General features: G+C 33.4%; 2 protein-coding genes across 3 annotated transcripts; one reads left to right on the top strand and one right to left on the bottom strand.

Annotated features, from left to right (window-relative positions):
- The first annotated feature begins 367 nt into the window (after positions 1-367).
- Positions 368-1407, top strand: LOC126735503 (biogenesis of lysosome-related organelles complex 1 subunit 4). The gene is made up of 3 exons (XM_050439513.1): positions 368-546; positions 829-1122; positions 1179-1407. The coding sequence occupies exons 1-3, from the start codon at positions 466-468 to the stop codon at positions 1254-1256; spliced, it is 453 nt and encodes a 150-aa protein (XP_050295470.1). The 5' UTR covers positions 368-465; the 3' UTR covers positions 1257-1407.
- LOC126735493 (dual oxidase) lies at positions 1297-23415 on the bottom strand. 2 transcript variants are annotated; one of them, XM_050439499.1, is made up of 22 exons: positions 23080-23415; positions 21155-21235; positions 19086-19267; positions 18865-19032; positions 18605-18809; positions 17204-17370; positions 16882-17118; positions 13166-13357; positions 12854-13107; positions 12594-12795; positions 12276-12536; positions 11114-11332; positions 10906-11055; positions 10011-10349; positions 7697-8009; positions 7270-7644; positions 7002-7219; positions 5174-5399; positions 4874-5106; positions 1796-1951; positions 1611-1739; positions 1297-1555 (listed from the first exon to the last, which is right to left on the bottom strand). In XM_050439499.1, exons 1-22 carry the CDS (start codon positions 23144-23146, stop codon positions 1427-1429), a joined length of 4503 nt encoding a protein of 1500 aa, XP_050295456.1. In that variant the 5' UTR covers positions 23147-23415; the 3' UTR covers positions 1297-1426. The 2 variants fall into 2 exon arrangements, with proteins under 2 accessions (XP_050295456.1, XP_050295457.1); XM_050439500.1 differs by lacking the exons at positions 21155-21235; positions 23080-23415 and adding an exon at positions 19639-19710.
- Between the last annotated feature and the right edge of the window lie 388 nt (positions 23416-23803).

The following is a 23803-nucleotide window of genomic DNA, read 5'->3' as shown; positions in this document are numbered from 1 at the left end:
GATTTTTTTATCACAAGCCGATGGACTAATACAAATAAATAGTGACATTTTTGTGGCCACTTTATCGCGTAAAGGCGCTTTTTGTTTGATCTTTGCATATAATTCAACATGAATGAAAATTGATTTATTTTTTGCTCATTACCTACGGACTAATTTAAGTCATTTCTTTTAACCAAAACATTAACAGAGACAACCAAAACTTTGGTTGTCTCTGACATTAAATTCCGCGTTAATTACGATTAACATTCATTTACGCACTCGGCGTAAGAACAGAGACAACCAATTTGTTTGTCCCTGGTAGGAACACATTTTTTTTTTAAATTAGCCTTAACGACGGATATGAATAATGAAATGTGTCAAAACTGTCAATGTCAAAATTCGTTAATTGTTATTATTTATGTTTTTTTTTATTTTGTCTTGGAAATATAGTTTATTTATGCTTTATTTTATTCATGGTTATATAAAATGCAAAACAAAGATGCCACCATTAAAAAAACAGCTTTAGACTATAGTCAGTACATCACCAATAACAATATTAAAGAAAAGGTAAGAATAGCCTCTAAGCTTTTTACATGGAGCTAGTTATGATACCTTAAAGACGAACCACGTAATATCGGATTCCTTATGCTTATTTGCTAATTTAAACCACTTTCATACTATTTTCCAAGCTTTGCCCATACTTCTAAACCCTTTAGTATTTGTTGCTCACTCATTTTTCTTACTCCTTGCAACATCATTCTTCCCACACCACATAACTGAATTTTAGACCTTTTCCTTCCTAAGTCATCCAAAATTACCACTATAATACTTCATTACATCATTCAACAGCTAGAACCAGTAAACAAAACAGTAGATGATCTACTGGTCCGTCTAGAAGAGTTTGAAACAATGTTTTCACTAATCCAACCGGACATAAAAGACTCTAAAGACATTTTAAATTCAATTATAAGCTATAAGCCAGAATTCGACGATTTGTGTGATAAAATTGACAGCACCGAATTCATGATTGCCCACATAAAAACAAATTTGGATACCTTGGAGGGCAAAATTGAGGAGGCGGAAGCTAAAATGGGGATTTCTGATGCAGCAAGTAAAGTTAGCAGCATATTAACCCCATTGTTTGTAAGTTCATTGATTATGTTTCTTTCAAATTTTTACTGATTCAAGTGAAATTTTAGAAAAAGAGTGTGGATAGGAGGCCAGTTAATACTTCGGTGGAACAGTTCAAAGTTGAAGATTACATTAAGCCTTTATGAGTAGGTGTTAATTGTACAGGGTATTGTTGAAGATAAAAAATTGTTATTTAAAAAATATTATGTAATTTATTAAAACTTAAGTACAAAATCACAATAATTATAAGCAAGGGATTAAAAAAATATACAATATTAATAAATAACATTCATTCAATGTGTTCTCTTTAATACTGCTATCCAAAATTCTCGAAATGATGAATAAAATAGGGAAGTTTTCGGCCCATGTTGACCTCATCACAAGCAGACATCACACTTTTGGTTAGGGGTCTCGGGCCGCAACTGAATACACCGATTTTGCTCACCTAAAAAACAACATTTTTAACAAACAATTAAGGCAAAAGAACTAAACAAACTCACATAACTGTGCCTTTTTTGGACGAACTTTAAAAACGACGTCATATCGGGTCGCCCGAAATGATTGACCGCCTTCAGGCCGGTGAATATCGACGTTTTCGACAGTCTTTGAAAGTGATTCTCGCATATGTACTAGAAAAAACAATAGTTGGTCAGGTGTATGAACTATATAAGTAATAAAGACTTACCAGCATGGTGGTTCTTAGGTCAAACTTATGGAAAAATTGGGTGATGAAAATGTGAATTTCTAAGACGTTGGTGATGTCTTTGCGTTCCACGTCCCTTAAGACGTCTATGAACCATTCGAAATGTTTGTGCGAGGGACAGATCCAAAGAAAGTATACCTAAAAAGTATATTTGATTTGAATCAGAGGTTATATGAATTAATGAACTTTTATAGTAGTTTATACCTAGAATTTTAATTTTTGATATTAAAACTGGAGTAGCTGCCGTGTCAATCAAACAACTTTAACCGTTGATTTCTTATAGGCATAATATAAATTCATTAACAGTTACCAAAATTAACAGAATCGAGGTATTCGCAAGGTTGCCGCAATAAATAAGTTGTTTGACCAAAATTTATTATTTAATTAGATGATTTTCCAAACCATAATCTAGTTTAGTTAACTAGTGTAATCGGAAAATTTAGTTTTATTAAATATTAGTTTAGAAAGACTAAAAGAACACGCTTTTACTGCTTATCGAACTAAAAAGTAGAAAATCATTTTTAATTACACAAACTTTTTATTACAGTAGTAGAAGCTCAGGCAATCAATCATAATACCAATAACCCCACGGTTTTAACTTTGATCTAAATTATTTTATTAATTAACTTAAATTTTATTATGATTTTTATTTAAGGTAATTAATTATTATTGATTGTCCAACCCTCTACTACTGTAATAAAGACTCTTTGTAATAAAAAATAAAAATAATTTTCTATTTTTTAGTTTAGTGTGTTTTTTTTAAACTATTATTTATTTAATTCATATTTGTTTTTTTTTTTTAATTTTTTTTTAATTCTTTATTTGTATAATTTTAAATTTACATCACTATTTTATTTAATTCTCTAAACAGTGCTTTAAAGCTCTGGCCTCGAGAATATTAACTTAAGAAATATACAGTGTTGGATTGTTATACATTTTCTACCATACACCTAAATACATTTTAATTTTTTTTTAAAACAACGTATAAACTTGGATTTCCTTAATGTTTTCAGGAACTTTATTATATGTGTCACTAGCTTGTGCGATTGGATTGCGTAAACCTATGTTTGTCCTTACGGCAAAATTATGGATATTACCTTGAGCCCTAGTATTATGACTATGAATACGAATTGAGTGTACAATATTTACATTAGATTTTTGTTGTTTAGTAAGATTTTTTTTAATTAGTTTAATTTGTTCTAGTTCTAATATTGTATTGAGTTTTGGGATCCCCAATTCTTCGTATAAAACTTCGGTATTAGTAAACCTATCATAGTTATATAATACTTTTAGAATTTTATTTTGTGTTATTTGGATAGTATTAAAATTTGTTTTTGCACATGTCCCCCATATCGGCAGTAGATATCTGAGGTTAGATAAAAAGAAGGCATTGTAGATATTATTTTGGGTTTTTGCATTTAGGTAATTTCTACACCTGTAGAGTACAGGAATCATTGCTGTGAGCTTGTTGGAAATATGCGTAATATGTTCAGACCAATTTAATTGATTATCAATAATTAAACCTAAATATTTTATACTTTTTACTTCATCAACTTCTAAATGATTAATTTGTATATTCAGGTCTGAAATGTGTTTATTTTTTTGTTTAGATGTCATAAGTAGAAGTACATTAGAAGTAGTACTGTTAGCAGTTAATCGTTTTGAATTAACTAAATTGACAAATAGAGTCAAATCATGTTGAAAACATGGAGGTTTCATATCTCAAGAACTAAAAGGCTTACATATTATTGTTTTAATAAAATAATTTAAAATCCTATTTTTCTTCAGTGGGGTCCAAGTTGCCACTTTATTTAGATTTTAACATAAACAATGTCTTTATCTGTTTCCTCAAATGTTTTGAGGAAATTTTCCTGACATTTTCTTTAGATACCTGAAGAAACTTCTCATTTCTTGCAGTGAGAAATTTCTTTGACTGCCTGCAGAAAAGGAGCAATTTCCTAAAGTAACTAAAGAAATCATTAAGTTTGCTGATTGGAAGAAATGAGAAATTTGCTCAACTGCTTTTTTTTAAAGAAAGAAAGCATTATCTTCTTCTCTTCGGGAGCCTTTCTGGTTGGTTCAAAAAGGCTAGATGCAAGATTAAGAAATTGCATGTGTTATTCAACCAATATTATAGTTTGTACTAGAAGTCACCTCCAGTTTGTACCAGACTTAAAGGAGATTCACTTGGATCTCTGTCCTCTTTATTCTTGTTTCGTATTTTTTCCTATCGTAAGTGATGTAACTGCAATACTTTTTCGCTATTAATTCTTCACTCAAGTTAAATTTAATTAGGATTTTTCAAAAAATTAATGGAGGAGAAATCAGCTGTAGAAACTTAGACAAAAAAAAAATTAAATTCTGCAGCACTAGATGTCCATATTTCAGAAATCCTTAAAGTTTTTTTTTATGTTTCTTCCAGGCAGTTGTAATCGGGAACTTTCCAAAAGAATGGAACAATCATTTTCAGTATCTGGTTCTCCAATATTTATTGACTCAAAAGAGTTTTTTTGAATGGAAAATGTGTGCCTTAAAAATGTAGGACAAACAAGTAAATTATCTGGGACGAAATCTATATCTTAGGAACCAAAGTAGGTACAGGGTTAAAATTTGGAAGAAGGTAGTTGAAATTGAAACCACTGGAAATTAATTTCAGATTTTTTTCGAGGAAAAAAGAATCATGGAAAATCTATTATGGAAAGTTGGGCAAAAAGAAACAATTCCTGAGATAGGGGATCTCAGGAACTAAAAAGAGATAGATGGCTGAAATTTAGAAGACAGCTAAACAAATAACGGTTTAGGTATAGTTTAGCAACTTTTCCGAAAACCGCACACTAAATAAGCCTTTAATTACTATTTTAAGCCAAATTAAGCCTTTTCCCTTAATTTCAGGTGCTATTAAAAGTCAAAATATATTCTTATATTTTTTTTTGGAAAAAAGTCTGCTCCTGTGTCATGGGAATATTGTTCCCAGTAAATAATTTAAAGTGCGTGTTCGTAACTCTGGTTCTAATATAATTGATTTGCACTTGTTCTATTTTGTGTTGGTGTTTTCCTTACCTTTTTACATGCCACACCCGAATACCTATGGGTAGAAGTTCCAAATACGAGATCGTTCAAAATGGAGGCGTAGGGAGTGACCCCGATGCCACCCCCAACCATAACCGCCACCTCGAACTTGTACCAATCCTGATTGCCGCCCCCGAACGGTCCCTCCAACAAAATCTTCGGCTGATCGTCCGGATTATAGTTGCTCGGGTCGAAGTAATTGCGCAACTTCCAGGTCCACGGGCCTAAAATTACACTCATGATGCTTAATATACAATTTACTACAAAATTTTGCGGTGGAGAGTGGTTTACCTTGTGCCTTAATGTGACAAGACAAAAAGTTTTCGTGCGGTGCAGAGGTTAACGTAAACGAATGGAATTCGCGATCTCGGAATCCGGTACAGGCCAATCTGACCCACTGACCGGATAAGTATTTAAGGTTCGGTGGCCGGTAGAATTTTATTTTGATGACGTCAGAGGGGAGCAGTTCGGTTTCCAGTACGTCTAAGGGGATGTAACGGGTGCGCATGCTTACTACCTAAAAATGCCCTAAATGTTAACACACGCAAAGTTTATTTTGTAAGTTTGTTCTCAGGTAAAACACCTTATAACATTATTAAATCGTTAATACAGTGCGAGTCTTTAACTTGTAATAAATTGGATAATAAATAAATGGAAGCGTGTTTTTGTACTGCGTACTTTTTACAATCAATTTTTTTTATACTGGGTGTGCCATGTAGGCGGGGCTAATATCAACTTTTTTATTTTAAATGGGGCATCCTATATGTTATTATATTTTTGGATTCTGCACAAAATTCCAAACGTTTTGATGTGTCACATGCCATATCTTTATTCACCTCTTTTTAAGTTTTGATTATTTATTTTAAAAATGTTTTAAATTCAAAAAATATGCTCTTCAGTTAAACAGTTTTTCGTAACGTATTTTATGAATGTCCTTTAAAAATGTCGCATTTTTATAATTTTGACATTTTATAAATGTTGACATTGCTACAAGACGTGCCTTTATTATTGGATAATCAGATTTAAGTTTCTTTTAATTTTTTTACAAAATGGGCTATTTAAGTGAAAAGCACAAGATTGAAATCTTAATGATAATTACGGAGTACGGAGAACCCAAAATGAAGTACTGTATTATCATCTATATTATTATCTATCCTGATTTACCACCCATTTCTCAAAGTACTATAATAAGTAAGATTGAAAAACAATTTCGGCAAATGGTCTGCACGTTCTCGTCGATCTGCGCTTAATAAAGACACCAAAATTAATGTGTTATTAGCCATTGAAGAAAATCCTAATATTCCCACTAGGCAGGTAGTGAGCCAGCCTTCAGTAGTAAGGGTTCTTGAAGCAGAAAAATGTCATCCCTATAAACTAACAATTCTCCAGAAACTCAATGAAGAGGATGCAGATAGAAGAATTGAATTTTGTGAATAATTTATGGAATTAATGCAGAATAATATCCTTATTACAGAAAACATTCTCTTTTCCGATGAGTCGACATTTAGGCTGAACGGAGAAATAAATCGTCAAAATTGCCGTTATTGGGCACAAGAAAATCTATGTTGGATGAGGCAAGGGACACACTCAACACCCAGAAAAAGTAAATGTTTGGGCACGAATTCTAGGTCAGCAAGGTATAGGCCGAATTTTCTTCAAAGAAAATTTAAATGGAGCAAGGTACTTTTACGAGAAGAACTAATTCCAAACCTAGCTGTTCTATTACCGGATCCAATAGAAGCTGATATGCCAAATAGAATCATCTGATTTCAGCAAGATAGTGCGCCTCCATACTTTGCAAGACCTACGTTTTCTTTAACGCCCTGTATCTTAAAAACAGTCAAATAAGGTATGGTATGTGATACATCAAAAAGTTTGGAATTTTGTGGAGAATCCAAAAATATAATAACATATAGGGTGTCCCATTTAAAATAAGAAAGTTGGTATAAAAACTACAGGTTGTAGATTATAAAATTCTATACAATTTTTCAATAAACTCAATGGTTTTCGCCTTTGAATATTAAACTTTGTCTTATTAATAGATTAATCAAAAAAATCATAATCAAAGTTGAACATTATAAAATCATTAGGATATTATTTATTATTTGCATGGTCTTACCTTATCTAATGTAAAAATAATTCCTGGACCAATAAAAAACAACCAAAACCTGGGCGCTCCGGTTAATCTGGCCAGTCCATGAATCAAACATAACGCATACAAAAGCACGTAAAGACTGTGCGTAAACCAAAAGAACTTATAAGCCTTTTTGCGTATCGTCGGATGAGCAAATACGATTATGATGCACATTATTATGAACAGTAGCACTCCGGTCACCCCTAAAACTCAAACTTCAACTTACTTTTACCTTACTCCCATTAATACTTACCCGTGATAGTTTGAAATAACCAAAAACTTATCCCAGGCTTATAATCTGACGGAAATCGCACCTCATTGGTAAGACACTTCAGATTCTCCACGGGCTGAGTGGACACATGGTAAAAATTCACTATATGGCCTACAGTATGCAACAGCGAAAAAAACATGGCTGTACACGCGGCAATTTTATGAAACTGTATGTTGGCGTCCAAAGGAATGTACTGCTGTACGGAAAACTCTTTCAGTTTAGTGATGAGGTTTCTGCTCATGGTGAGGAGGAGGATCGAGTAGCAAAATGAGAGTGAGGCAGCAGACCCTCTGGTTATCGCTATCCCAACGCCCATTATGTGACGTAAGTCGGTGTGTTCGGCCATAAAGGAGTAATCTGATTAAAAAAAAAAAGATGAATAAAAGAAAAATTTATTATAAGGACTTACGTATAAACCTCTCCACAAAGAGCGCGATGGTCACAACGTAAAATATAAACAAGTAAAAGATATTCTGCCGGTTTTCCTCCAGGAAAGTGGTCAAACTGTCCCACTTGAGTCTCACCCAAGACTTTTCCGCGTCCATCGAGGTCGGTTCGATGTTAAAACTGGTCATTCTGGCCACGTTCGTGGACGTATCCAGGAAATTCTGTTTGGCCCCCTTACAGTCCAGACCTATGGCCACGAAATCACCTTTGTACTCGCGCATCATCTCCTTGAAGTCCTGATAGGTTAGGAAGTTTTTGTGTTTTAGGCCGGCGTCCTAAAATAAATGTTGATGTAAAAATTAAATTCTATCAGGATATAAGTTCATTATAATTAAATAGCGTAAAAAATTAAACCCGAGAAAAATAAACGGAACCGGGGTTTTATTTAGCAAGTTAACACATAAGTCAAGCTTTATGTTCTTGAGAGGTAATAAGAAGTGAAAAAACTTACTTTTGACCCACTCTTTGGCTTATCTACCAGGCATAGCATTGAAATTTTTGTCACGTTTTTAAAGAATATAAATACACAAGAAAAGTACAATTTTATGGTGATCCAGGGTGTTTCTGAGAGGTGAGATGCGGTAGAAAGTGAAAAAGCGGACTTTTGACACATTTTTCGGCATATAAACCCATCTGAGTCCCAGGAATCTTTGACGATCGCATTGAAATTATTTGTCACGATTTTAAAGATTATAAATACGCAAGAAAAGTACAATTTTATAATGATCCAGGGTGTTTCTGAGAGGTGAGATGCGGTAGAAAGTGAAAAAAAGGACTTTTGACCAACTTTTCGGCATATAAACCCATCTGAGTCCCAGGAATCTTTGACGATCGCATTGAAATTTTTGTCACGTTTTTAAAGATTATAAATACGTCAGAAAAGTACAATTTTATAATGATCCAGGGGGTTTCTGAGAGGTGAGATGCGGTAGAAAGTGAAAAAAGGGACTTTTGACCCACTTTTCGGCATATAAACCCATCTGAGTCCCAGGAATCTTTGACGATCGCATTGAAATTATTTGTCACGATTTTAAAGATTATAAATACGCAAGAAAAGTACAATTTTATAATGATCCAGGGTGTTTCTGAGAGGTGAGATGCGGTAGAAAGTGAAAAAAAGGACTTTTGACCAACTTTTCGGCATATAAACCCATCTGAGTCCCAGGAATCTTTGACGATCGCATTGAAATTTTTGTCACGTTTTTAAAGATTATAAATACGTAAGAAAAGTACAATTTTACTATGATCCAGGGTGTTTCTGAGAGGTGAGATGCGGTAGAAAGTGAAAAAGCGGACTTTTGACCAACTTTTCGGCATATAAATCCATCTGAGTCCCAAGAATCTTTGACGATCGCATTGAAATTATTTGGCACATTTCTAAAGATTATAAATACGCAAGAAAAGTACAATTTTATAATGATCCAGGGTGTTTCTGAGAGGTGAGATGCGGTAGAAAGTGAAAAAAAAGGACTTTTGACCAACTTTTCGGCATATAAACCCATCTGAGTCCCAGGAATCTTTGACGATCGCATTGAAATTTTTGTCACGTTTTTAAAGATTATAAATACGTCAGAAAAGTACAATTTTATAATGATCCAGGGGGTTTCTGAGAGGTGAGATGCGGTAGAAAGTGAAAAAAGGGACTTTTGACCCACTTTTCGGCATATAAACCCATCTGAGTCCCAGGAATCTTTGACGATCGCATTGAAATTATTTGGCACGTTTCTAAAGATTATAAATACGTAAGAAAAGTATAATTTTATAATGATCCAGGGTGTTCCTGAGAGGTGAGATGCGGTAGAAAGTGAAAAAAAGGACTTTTGACCCACTTTTCGGCTTATCTACCGATCCGAGTTCCATGAATATTTAACAAAATTAATTAATATCCTGCAATAATATTTCTATTTATAAGGTAATGTCTTAGTGGATTCAGATACAGAATACCTAACAGTGTCTCGTAATTTAGTACGGTAATAACTATGTGTATTAAGCTCTTTTATTTATCTAACGTCAAAAGCCTCAAACCAAACTGGAAAAGTCAAATGTCTAAAAAGTATTATGTTTATTCCAATGAATGAAAAACATAATGATGTTTTTTATGATATCGAAAATCTCGCAAGTGGCTAAAAAGTGTTGCGATAAAAAAAATATTCCTGGAAGACATCAATAAATGCCCCGTAACAAAAGAAAAAATGTCTAAAAACTTGAAACTTTATTACTGGAACATCAATCAAAGACAACCCCATTAAACTACAATAATAAATTCGAAATGTTACCTGAAACATTCCGTCGATCAACTCGGTCACATGGTCATCGGACAAGCTGGTGGTCCTGGCAATTTCCACGAGACTCCTAAGCATTTCCGAGAACTCTTCCTTATCGATCACCCCGTTCCGGTCGTTATCGCACATATCGAAAATGATCCGCAATTTCTCGTCGGTTTTCCCGCGCGAAAACAACACCACGGTGTCCAAGAATTCCTGAAAAGAGATGCGACCGTCCCCGTCCTTGTCGACGATATTAAACATCTTGGTGACGAACACCGCGTCCGTTTTCATCCCTAGGGCGCTGGCGAATTCCGATTTTGTTAAGGAGGTACGCATCACCGTCACCACCTGCGTAAAATAATAAAAATAATCATACAAGTTTTATTAGAACCGTAAATATTCATACAGAGCTGAAAAATAAAAATGAATATCCGGAATTAAAAGAAAGAAGTCAAGTTTAAGGTCACCATTAGATGCATTGATTGATTCCCCACAACTTTTTTTATTTAAAGATTTTTTCTAGCGCCCATATTTCCCAACATTTTTGGGTGTGTCCATACTTTTGGGACACCCTGTATAACAAAATACCTGAGAATCTTAAAACATTAAGTTGTCCCTGTTTTAAAAAGAAACTAAAAGATTTGATCAGGAGTGGTAAGCTGTGATGAGCCAGTCTGTAGTAATTGATATGTTTTTTTTTATATAATTTTTATACTGTGCTTAAAGCTTTTAAATAATGTCATGTATTTTAAAATTTGTCAGTATATTTGAAAGTGGATATTTTATTTATTGCCTAATGGCTAAATTTTTATTTGGTACTTTTGACATTTTTTGTTCATAAAAGATATTTTATTTTATTTTTTATTTTAAAAACAACAAGAAGAAGAGAGAGGGCAATACTTACTTCTCCATCGGTGGTGTCATCGCTGGCTCGTCTTCTCTCTCCCGGTCTAAGGCCGAAGGTTAAAGCGTACGCCTCCCGGAAGAAGTGTTCCAGTTTCTTTTCTCTTCTTTCCTTAGTTTCCGCCTTGGCCAACATTATCTCCCTTACCACCTGATAAAAGTAACTCTTATAGCAGCTAGTCATTGGGTGTTTGCCCGCGATTTATCACCTGGGTTAGCCTCAAGTTCTTCTTATTGGAGTTCAAAAACTGTTCGAGCTTATTGAGGAATTTCTTCTTGCTGCCGACCGTGTCGAATTCCAGGACGAGGTCGTGGTCCCTTTGGACGTGCACCAGGACCATGGGTTTCTTTACCTCGGTAACGTCCAGGGACTCGTCCACCATAACCGAGTCGGCGTTTTTGAAGTTTACGCTACGTAGATTCTCGCCCTAAGCAAAACATGTATGTCAAGGTAATATTTATTTATTTAAGGGCCAAATTACGGACCAGCTAGTAAAGTTCCTGTGTGTTATCAGGCAGATAAATTCTATCCTCTCTGTAAACCTACCAGTAGCTGTAGGAGGAATTATGAACCAAATTTTAACCTGTTGTTACGTAACAGAAGGTTTACATTAAGGAAGAAGCCTACCTCCACAAATAAAACGCTAATCCTCTAATTTCAAGAGTTATTCATTTCGGCACGTGTTCTTGCCATCATCAAACTTGGGTTACTTAACACATACACAAATTCTAAACAATCTTTTTTTGTTTGTTTAGAATTTGTGTATGTGTTAAGTAACCCAAGTCTTTACCAGCCGGTCCATAATTTGGCCCTAAAGGGGCCATTCAACATACAGGCGCGCAGCCGTCCAATTACTGAATGGCACAAAGTATACAAAAAAAAATCAATAAGACATACCTAAAGTATTACCAATGTCTCAAATTTTATTTGTCTTTACTATGTATCAAAATTTAAATAAAAAGTATTGTAACTGATTAATTTTGTTAAATTCTCTAGGGCAATGAAAAAGCGGTAATTGCAGAAAATAGTTTTTTAATAATTTTTTGGTTTTGGTATCACAAAAAAGGTTATTACAAGTTTCTTTGTTAATAAAACCGTTTCGGAGTTATTGAACGATTTAAAATCTTGACACTGTCAAAGGCTTTACAAAAATCTAAATATTTTGAAAACTATTGCAACGATTTTAATTATTTTATTTTCATATGAAAGCTGAGTTTCCCCACCAAAAAGGTCTTTACAAGTTATCTTGTAAATACAACCATTATGAAATTACTTGTGTAGTTTTTCACCGGTTTCAAAAATCTTAATACTGTCAAACGCCTTAAGAAAATCTAAGTATTTCGAAAACTGGTGTATATTAGGACACATACCTTCCGTCCGATAATATTAATGGCTGCCTCGGGACCAAATTTAACCTTGACGAGCCTTTTATAGTTCGCGTGTAACCACTCGTGCACCATCATGGCATCGATGGGAACTTTTCCGGTTTTCGACTTCAATTCCTCCTGTTTCATCTTCAAACGTCGTCTACGCCTGTTTTGTAGTTTGACCACGCCGTAGCCCGCGCCCGCGCACAATATCGGCACGAAACCGAGGAAAACGCAGGCGTAAATGTACACCAACTCGTTACCCTAAATAAGAATTTTCGTAATTTTTACTGCATGTTTTTTTTTTTGGTATTGCTTTACCTCAAAATAGTCATATCCGGTGATCATTTTACACGGTTCCATTTGGGATACGTTCAGTTGCATCGGTTGCGGGCAAGGATCGCCTTCGGTCCAAAAAAACACGTTTTTCTGGACCGCACTCGGCTCGATATTAGTACTGTTTACTATTATATCCCACAGGGTGATTTTACGAAGCTCCTCAATCTCTTTTTGACTAAAAATCCTAAAAAGTAGCACAATTTAGTCTAATTAAACCCGTTTCGGCTGTAGGGGGATCTCACCCGCTGGCCTCATTCTCGAACCAGAAACGATCCGAACCCCTTAACCGTATAAACTGCTCTTTTATAACGGTCCTAAAAAGCTCCCCTGGTTGACCGTAACTTTCCAGCATTCCTCCCACATAAACGTCCACGTTATCGATATCGTTCGAATAAGCGGCAATAAGGGTTCGCAATAAATCCGGTTTGTCTTCAAACAATTTCGGATTGATTTCGGTCCAATTGCGGATCTTTTTGAGACCATATGCCTTACGAACCTGTAAAAGTATTTTAATTAATTTATACCTAAATTAAAAGAAAGTGACGGTCATATACAGTGTTATAGTCTGGTAGTCCGTTGTCCCTGCCCCGCATGATATTCAGGGCCCCCAAATCCCTTCTGGAAAACTCCATGGGACCGAACAGTTTATCTCTGACGTCAGAGCAGAGGACCGCGTCCTCTTTTTCTCCCAACTGGGACGTCATTCCCATCAGGAGCTCCTCCAGGGAATTGCTTGTCAAAACCTCCTAACAAACCATAAATATTTCCAAGAGTTAGTTTTTAATTATCTATTGTAAGATGTAAGTTTTTTTTTTCCCTTTAAAAAAATATTAAACTAGACCAAACACTTCGTCCCATTTCTTTTAACGCCGCAATAACTATTAAGATTAAGAAAGAATTTATGGACAAGCCATACAAGAGTAATTCGATACTAGAGGTTCGATCTCATAAACATCCAGTCTAAGAGCCCCGAGATCCAAACTTCGCTTAAAAGATCTTTTTAAAACATACTCGACTTTTGAAGTGAAAGTAGCGTGCGTGAATATTATTTGTTTTAAGTGCTTGTGCCTTATTTTGGATTATTTTTATACTGGTGAGTTTTCTCACGGAGCATATCCAATTTCCATTATTTTTTTATTTCCTATTTTTATTGTTGTTGCTATTTACATTTCAACATTTTATTTTAAATATATGTGTTTTACAAGATAATAATAATATTTGACATAAAACATTTAATACCTGTTTAATCTACATAAAATATTTACAGATAATTCATTTAATAAAAGCAGAGTGCTAGAGCTGCATATCATCTTTTTCCTTTTACCTAAGATGGTTATATAACGTAGATTTATTTACCAACAAGTTGCTTATTGTGGAATGATTGAGCCACTTACAGATTTGAATGTTGCAAACTACGTTTTCCTGTACTATTTATAGTATGAAACTCTACCTTTCCAAATATCCTATTTTACTATCTGTTTAAGCAGTTAATAGCACATTTATATTGCGCTAGTGGGTGACAGACACAATGCGTATTAATATTCCAAATATAATAAATAGCTATTAAATAATAATTTAACTAGTTACAAATGTTTAAATCTTTTAATAATCAAAATATCTAAATACTAAATAAAATAACATAATTAGGAAATTGGTTCCTCAACACATTTTTTTTTTCCAGGTACGTACGTTATGTCATCTTACACTTGACTACATGTATCAACATATTTATCAACATAATCAACAAGTAATTTAAGTATCGTGGTTTTTTTAAAATATATAATGTAAATAATTATCACTAAGACGTAATTAGTATTTGATTTATTTGATTAATATTGTTTTTATAATAAAAATTGGTAAACGCCCCATATATTAAAATTAAAATATTTATTTACCGCCACCGGATTTGAATTTAACATTTTTGGCCTGACACTATTAATTTTACCAGTTTTTTTAGCAGATCGAAAAAATCCAAAAATAGTAAACTATAGATAATATTACAACTTTAACCTAATATACAGTGAGGACGCGCAAGTTGGAACAAATTCATTTAAAATTTAGGGGTGTGTTCGAAAAAAAAAACGCTAGGACACCAAACGTGAACCAAAAATAAGCAACGACCATCAACTTCAATTTTTTAAACGGAAACGCCTATTTTTTATTCCATTTTTAAAATTTTAAGTATATTTTGTACGCCATGTCTTATACCTAATACTAACATTATTAGTAAATTTGCAACTGTTTGGCTCATTTGAGCATACTCAAGCATGCCGTTTCATAGTTTTTTAACAGGTATATAATTTGATCGTTGACACCTTGTCACCATTTAATCGCATGGAAACAGTATGTATTACTTTACGTAAATGTCAAGGGCAGTTGCAAAGTTTAAAAGTATAGTGCGTTTAACTGAAAAACAAAGAACTGAAATTTTGATGATGGTAGGATATGGCGACAAGACTCGAACACAGGCCGAAGTTTGTGATCTGTTTAACAATAAGTACCCGGAGAGGCCTATTACACGATCGGTGAAAAAAAAAAATCGAGAATTTGGTCATGTTAAAGACAAATATGACCTGGACCGTCCCACGCTTCCAGAAACCAGACAATTAGATATTTTGCTCGATTTGCAAGAAAATCCACATAAATCAATTTGATAAGTTGCTGCAGATCAGTCGGTTAGTAAATCATGTGTTCTAAAATATTTGCATGGTATCCATATAAAATTCATTTCATTCAGGAGCTTATTGAAAACGATTACATGCGCAGAATATAGTTTTGCGAAATAATGATAATGAAATGTAATGCAACCCCACAATTTTCAAGTAAAATTGTTTTTTCCGACGAGGCAAGTTTTTTTTAAATGGTTCTGTAAAATTTTCGTTATTGGGAACTAGAAAATCCACACTGGAGTATGGAAAGTCACAGACAATTTCCCAGGAAGTTAAACGTATGGGCAGGATCTGTGGGTCGCAATTTTATTGAGGGCGCACTTACCTCTGAAAAATATTTAAGGTTGCTTCAAAATCAGATAGTACCTAGTTTAATTGCACTTTATCCAAATGGTGAAAACCTTTGAATTAGATCAGAAATACAACAAATCCGGCCTCAAACAATAATAAGTAAAGTATTACAAGAATTTAAATATCAACGTGGTTACTGTCAGGAAGTTAATGGTCAACAATTCGGGCATTTATTTTAATTTTTTTGATTTGTTTATTTTATAAACTGTTCCAAAAATTCATGGTTATTTTTGAAAAAATTTAATCGCAAATTTCTTCATAAATATTGAGGTTAGATAGAGGACATGGTATACAAAATATACTTAAAATTTTATACAGAATTAAAAAATTAAATAAAAAATGGGTGTTGTGGATTAATATGAGGAAAACTTGTTGCTGATGCTTTTAAGAGGAATTTTTTTCCCGAATTATTTTATTTATTTTGCTATAAAATATACTAACATTATCATTTAAATTTTGGAAGTTAAACAATGGATGCCAATCGATCATGTTTAGTTTATTTTTGAAGTGTGCCTGTTTAATTAATGAAAAATTTGTTACAAAACACCAAATTCAACAAGTTGGAATTTCCATTAACCACGTTATTAAATGGCATAAGGTCAGCATCGCAAAGATACCAACAAGTCATAGTATTTGGGAGGTACATTAAATGTTTCAAAATAGCTCTTAGTCTGAACTGAACAATCTTTAATTTTTCGTAGACTTAAGTTTAGTTTCATTAAGAAAAAGGCATTTTCTCTATTATTTAATGGGTTGCAGTGATCAAGTTTTAAGGATTCGAGTTTCAAATGTCTCAAAACAGTCTTCACAGTCTCAGAGAAATCCATCTTTGGATCATTTAAATATCATAATCTTTAAATATCATCGGCCATTTTAAACCAGAAGTAATTACATTATTTTCCCTGTCCTTCTGTTCCCTTGTCAGTTTACTAATGGTTGTTAATTAAAGGGTATTATTTTTCTTTTTAATTTTCTTTAGTGTCTGTATGGTCTTGATCAACTAATTTTTTTTGTTCTTTGACAAAATTTCAGAAAAACTATGCAAAAATGTTTAATAGTCCGATTCTTAGTACATCTACATAGGCACAGGATTTCTGATTCCCAAAACCCATTCCCATTCGTTTCCGACACCTTTCAAAGTCCAAAAAGAAGGTTCTTTTACTGACTCAAATTTTATGAAGACCAATATTTCAAATTAATCGTAATCCGTTCGATATTAATTAAATTCAATCATACTTTAACACACTTACATTAGAGTCCCACCAAGTAGAGCATAACCGCAAAGCCAAATGTCCCATTTCGGTGCGTTTAAAGTTACAATTCGCATCCCTCCGATACAATCCGGGGGGTATTAACGAATGTCCGAAGCGAAAGGCGGCGCTCTGAAACACGTGGGTAATTCCCGGATGAACGTTTTGTTGATAACCAGAATAATCGGGTAAAGATTCGCCCAGGAACGCTGGTAAGTACTCGTAGACTATTACGTTCTGAAAACAATTGGGACAATATGTTGGAAATCACTAGCAGTATTAAAGTGATTGATTGCGAAAAGAAATGGTGTCGAAAGTATACTTGCAGCGTTGCCACGACAATGCGTCGCGCCTTCTGGAACACATCTTCGTCCTCCCATGTGGGGTTAGAAGTCTGGATACGGGCGGCGACGACGTTGTGCCAACGGAAAAATAAAATTCCGAGGGTCAGTAGGGCCGGATTTTGGTTGGTACGAGGGTCCCCCAGCACTAAAATATTCGTACATTTCAGTCAATAAAAAAAACGCTACAGGCAATTGGTTGTATTATGTCTAGGTCAGTAAATAGTATCTTGTATGTATTAAGGTCGAACTTCTGGAACTCGTGAGGTTTTCTGCTCCTGAATCTCCTTTCTTGGTTTTTGTTTTTCGAAAATAAGTTTTTTGGGTCCAATATTTGGAAAAATGTTTTATTACACTTTTTTGTAGCAAATTATATTCTGAACCATTTCAATCTTTATTTTTTTTCATATTTTTAACATTAAGTACCAAATGTATGTAATGTACCAAATATTGTTACATAAATGGTCCTTGGAACCAGATTCCTGGGACTATACAATTGGGAAAATATTTCTTTTTTTAAATATTTAATATTTTATATGCAGACTATATGACTTCTATTATATCAAGTAGTTCTTTAATTGAAACTAAGAAACAGCATCATGCTACTTAATTTTTGCAAAGATAATAAGGTTCTATTAAATCTAACTAAAACACCCAGTTTTCCCATGCTTTTTAGTACTTGCATTAATGAATATTGATGGTGATGATATAAGCTCACATTATTGATCATGTACTAGGTAAACTTGCTACTCATAACTTTGTCATTTGAAAACCGAGAAATGTTGTTGAAAAAAAAATAGTAATGTCTTATTATTATACTCATGTTTATTCATTGTTAAATTATACCATGAGATAATTGCACAATAATAATCAAAGTGCTAATAAAAAAATCATCAGAACAATGCTTTGTAAAGGCTCAAGGGAATCTTGTCCTCAACTATTTCTCAGCCTAAAGGTTCTTACAGTAATTTCTAGTTATATTCTAAGCTCAAAAGAACTGAAAACCCAAAAAACCAAAGTGAAATTGTTAGATTTGCTTTGCAAAAACCCTATTTATAATTTAAATTATTTTTTTCATAACAGTTTTGTATACAGTCAAGAAAATGTTAACTTTTTGATAGCAGACAATATTTAAAAAATGTGTCTTCTACATATTTGTTTGTGTATAGGTTTAGGTATTTTAATCTGTATGTAACTAATTTGTAAATTTATATTTTAGGTTGATTTAGTTATTAATTTATGTATATTAGCTGGTTTTTTAATTTTTTGCTTAATATGTTTTTTTTGAATTTTAAACGAAATATGTCACTTTGTGAATTAATAAATAAATAAATAAATGTTATAATAAATCTATAAATTTATAATAAAAGTGCATCACTTACAAAAAAGCCTTTCAGTACTAAGCATCTTCATCATATGGGGCACAGGGTTATTAAATAATGGGACCTTTTTATAGTTCCTTATGGGCATTTTCCCAGTGCTATCAGTGAGCAGTGTGCCATTTTTAAAAGATCTCATGGCACTCATCCAGGGTTCACTAGTGCTGTAGATAAAACTTCCATCAATCCAGCTGGTAACCCTATTCAGCTAAACACCAAAATAATCATAAAAACATAACATAAAAAAAATTCAAGTATCTTACTTGTTCCCTGGGGCTATTAGGACTCTGCCCCGTCTCCCTATCATAACTAGCCCGATGAAACGGTATGTATTTCCCACCCTTGCACTCTTTATCGTACATTTCGTCGCATTTCTCAATTTCTATGTGGTGCATTTCTATGGGGCAACCACTTTCACTGGCCATCACCACCTAAAAAAAGCTTCCAAGATGTTTTGACTATAATGTGATTGGGTATAATGTACCTCAGATGTGACCAATTGGCCAAAAAAGGCCAACAAAGCTGTTCTATTAGTCACCGAGCCTAAGCCATCGATTCCTTTCATGAACAGTCTGCTGAGCTTTCGGGGGCTGGGCCTGTTTTGCCCTGAGAGCATGTAAACTCCATCAGCGTAAGCCGGTGAGGCATGTCTTATCAAGTGACTGTCTGCGAATCAGAAATCAAAGAGTTTGAGGTTATGACATGAGCAGCAAGTTATGGATAGACAAAACCATATAGTAAATGGTTCAAATATATCAATAATTTCAAGATTTAAAATAGAAGGGATTGTGCATTGGTAAATCAGGTCTTTAGTAGGGAAAACTGCGTTTGTGGTAAGAATAATTTTGATCACCAAGATAGTGTTTTTGTCTGTGTTACTGATCAGTTATTAGTTATTAGTTATTGTTACTATCAAAGTTATTATCAAAGAATAAAAAATTTTGTAAATTTTTCTCCTGTGGCAATAGTTAGAAAGTTAGGTCCAGCTCTCAAACTCTTCTTGTTTATAATTAAAATAGAGCTTGTTGGAAGAATACCTTTTGATGTCTTTTCCTATTAATTTTTTGATAACTTCTTGGCATTTTGTTAAATTTTTCATCCTGAAAACCCTAAAACAAATGTTGTATTTAACATTAAAATCTGAAGGCGACATTAAACCTTTTTAAACGGCTTTACTTGTTATTTTTTCAATTTTAATAACTTTTTTGTTTACCAACAAATTAAGCAGAGTTCAAATTTTTTAAATTTTTTTGTCAGCTGACTTACGTCAATATTATCGCTGTCAAATGTCAACCGCTAAAACAGGAATCCGCACTCATTATTCATGACGTCACTATAGCAATAAATACATAATTATTTAAAATTTATTAGTACACTTTTCATTAAAAAAATAATTTTTTAAGACGTTATCCGCTACTAATCCTGGTATGATCCAATCAGGTCAAAAATTCCAAGGCTATGCGACCATTTTTAAATTAAGATGAGATCAGGGTCGCGCATATATAATCATAATGTATACGGATATAGACCAGGCAGATATACAAAAACCATCAATAATTAAAATTAATTAATTAGAAGAAAAATAACAAGTTTCTGTAGAACGCCCAGTATATATTCTGTTCAGCATAAAAGTTTCCAATTCTACAATTTCTCAGGACACTCACGACATTACTGTAGATGTTACCTATAATTTATGTAAATAGGACAAATACGACCCATTCAAATAAATAAAATCCCAAAAGCAATTAAAGTTACACGTTAGATGTTATCAAGATGGGTTGCACACGCGATAATCTATTGCAAGAAATCTCCTGGCGAAATTAATTTATATAAGTTACATAATAATAATGAACAAGATTAATTAAATTGTTTTAAAGTGGATTTCTTAATATTTCATTTCATTAACAGATTTATAAGGACGCGACTGAATAATGTTCTTTTTTTTTATTATTGTACTAATCACTTTAAAACTTGAATTATAGTTCTGTCGAACGATGCCGAGGTATACAGCAGGTGTTAAGTGGGTTTATTTAGTTTAAAAAAAAGTGGTGTCTAGGAGGATGTAAGATTATTGAATTTAAAAAACTATAGTGGATTTCTTTGTGTAAATTAATTAGGTTTTATAATACAGCGTCACCCAAAGGTGTTTCACGAAATCTTGCCCAATATGGCAAGCTATACAATTGGGTGTTTACATTATCCGGTTGCCATGACGCCGAGCTTGAGCGCAACTGTCAACGAACACGATAAACGTCAAACATTAAATTATTTTTTAAGGGAAAAGAAAAATTAAAAACTTATTTTATATGGCATAATTGGGAGTCTTAATCTTAGTAAAACCATTTTAGGCCAATCTACACTCATCTGAGTGGGTTTTAAGCCAGTTTTAAACAAAATTAAGTGACGCACTATCCAGGTTCCAATAAGTCATGGGTCGTCATAAAATCCAATATGGCCGCCGTAATGTTTCCCCTCGATGTTTTCGTAGTCCAAGTGCAAAAGTCATATTTTTGATAATGTTTTTTATATAAAAAATTAAAAGTATTTTCTTACCTACAGATCCCCATTCTGGATGCGCAAGGTTATTGAACCAGCCGTCGTATCTTTGTTTTTCTACTTTACTATATTTAGTTTCTGGAAGAAAAAAACAATATTTATATAGTATATTTCGTCTAAATTCCCTTACTTCCCTTAATTGACTAGATATAATTTCCTAATAACAATTAGAGAGTTGCAGTAATAGCTTATGTCTAACATATTATGCGCGCCAAAGAACACGTAACCATACGCAACAATAAAAAATTCATGGCGCGTAAACATGCATAAAATCCCATATGGAAAAATAATTTTGCAATAATTCCGGTTAAAAAAAAGAAATACTCTACATGAAAGGATATAAGGTTTTAGTAATTATTAAATCCGGATATAAAAGGAATACGCGTATGTGCGGCAATAACACCACCTTTTTGTAGCAAGTGACTTTTTTACGTTTGGGTTTGGCTTTATTGGAAAGAAGTAATGTTTCAAAATGTTTATGTGAATAATTGAATAAATTAAATCACTATTTGGGTAGACATTGGCACTTTCTCCATAATATAACTTTAACGACTTAGAACATTTATTTCAATTCACAAAACTCGAAAATGATGCAATTTAGCACAAGGCTACCTTGTATTATTTAAAAGACCATTAAACGAGTAATTCTTTTGCTTTTACTGAACTAGCAATCGTTTCGGTTATTATTGATTAAAATTTACTTAATAAACCTGTAGCTTCGTCTATTATTATCATCATTATAAAAGAACCAATCTTGGTAATGAGAAGATTCTTTTCAATGAAAAATTAACGCCGATCACTTGCGTCATCTAAAGTGCATAAGTGTGTCAATGTCCTCTGAGCATTGATACAGGTCAGTAAAGAACTTATAATGTCTTTGTATGCAATGCAATTAGATGCAGTCAGACGGTGACGTGTACTTAAGGAGCTTTTATTTATTTAATATTTATGTATTGAGCTGTATAAGCTCATAAGGTGTTTAAAAAAAATCCATTTAATATTAGTTATTATTAGCATTATTTTTTTCAACAAAGCCCCCATACTATAAAGCAACCAAGAAACTGACACGTGGCATTTACCTCCCTCTCACTTCCATGCGTTACTTGTGAGAGCTGTCCTTTTCTAACAATGTATTAGTCCGGATGCATGTGACACAAAATTGAATCATTATCAATTGCTTTTTTTTTCAAGAAAAAAAATACAAATTTTGATTTAATACGTACACATTATGTTTCAGCAAAAAAAAATGATACATGGCAGCTATCCCTCTCTCGCTTTATCGCCTTGGCTTGCGTCAGTTGTCTTTTTCTAACGGTGTGGTATTAGTCCAGGCGTATGTTACATTCAACAGATTTATAATTTTTTTTTACTGAAACCTTAAATATTCAACTAATGTGGGAATAGGTCGTCAAGTAAATTGATTCACTGATTAATGGGGTTGACGTATCCATCAATTAAATTGTCGCCTCTCATTTCCTCATTCTTTTATATACGGGTTAAGTGTTTAATTACTTTATTCAAGGCAGTGCTCGATGTTTGTGGATCGATCGATCATCTCCAACAGTTTATGACAATAACCGGTTTCATCGTATGATCTAATTTAGGTTGAGACAAAAGATATTTAATGGTTCAATTAGCTTGTTATAACTGTGATAAATTGGGTAACTACGGGATTGTGGAAGTTTATTCAAATATTTATACTGTCAAATAGTTTGTTTCTAAAATGTTTCATTTGTTTTTAGTTAGTTTCACACCCGCTCCTTTAAGTATCCGAGTGCTTTATAAGGGTTGAAGGTTGTTCGTCTTGATTTACTTACTCAAAATATAGCCATTAGTTGCTTAAATTTAATTTTTTTAACAAAAATATAGACTGGCATATAATAAATTAAAATTTGTTTATTTATAATAGTTATAAAACTGACCTGCTCGAACTCCAAAAAACACACAAATAGCCCAAAAAAGTCCAAAATATTTCCGCAACTCCATCATTCCAGTAAAATTTCACAGCACATTTCTTAACATGCAGTTAATAACAAAAAAGGCAAACAAGTCTTCCACATCCGGGTGGTCGCACCGCTTATCCGCCTTCGAGATTTATCATTATTTAACGAAAATTATCACCAGTTTAATACACCAAATTCGATCTAAAGTCGCGTAGACACGTAAAGAAACTGCATTTAATTGTCAAGCGAAATTGTTAAAAGCGTTTTAACAGCTGGTATCGGATTGAATGAAGACACTGAAGAGGCCCGAAGTGAAAGCCGTCGTATGGTATACCCATAGCGATCTCCCACCAAAAAGTTCGCGTCTAATAAAATGGTGTTAATAATATAATAAATTCTCGGGTTTTTTAGTGTCGTTATAGTGTCGTATGGTATTCGCGGAATTAGCCGGCATTTCCGAAGGAATTTTTTTAAACGTATTTGGATATGCGTTTTTAAAGAATGTTTACAGTTTATTTAATGGCTAAATATGCATTATAACGTCATAAAAAATCCTAATCTTTACTAGACCATATTTCAAAACATTTTTATTTTGCATGCCAAATTTTTTTCTCCTTTAACACCCGGACTATTTAATACAAGTGAAAAAATCTGTAATTACTTGAACTCACTTATACCCACGTTTGACTACTAAATCACAGAT

The sequence above is a fragment of the Anthonomus grandis genome, chromosome 4 (genome assembly GCF_022605725.1).
Source record: "Anthonomus grandis grandis chromosome 4, icAntGran1.3, whole genome shotgun sequence".
In the NCBI taxonomy this organism is placed as follows: domain Eukaryota; kingdom Metazoa; phylum Arthropoda; class Insecta; order Coleoptera; family Curculionidae; genus Anthonomus; species Anthonomus grandis.
Note: the sequence above shows the minus strand (reverse complement) of the source record. Positions and strands in the feature narration are given on the sequence as shown.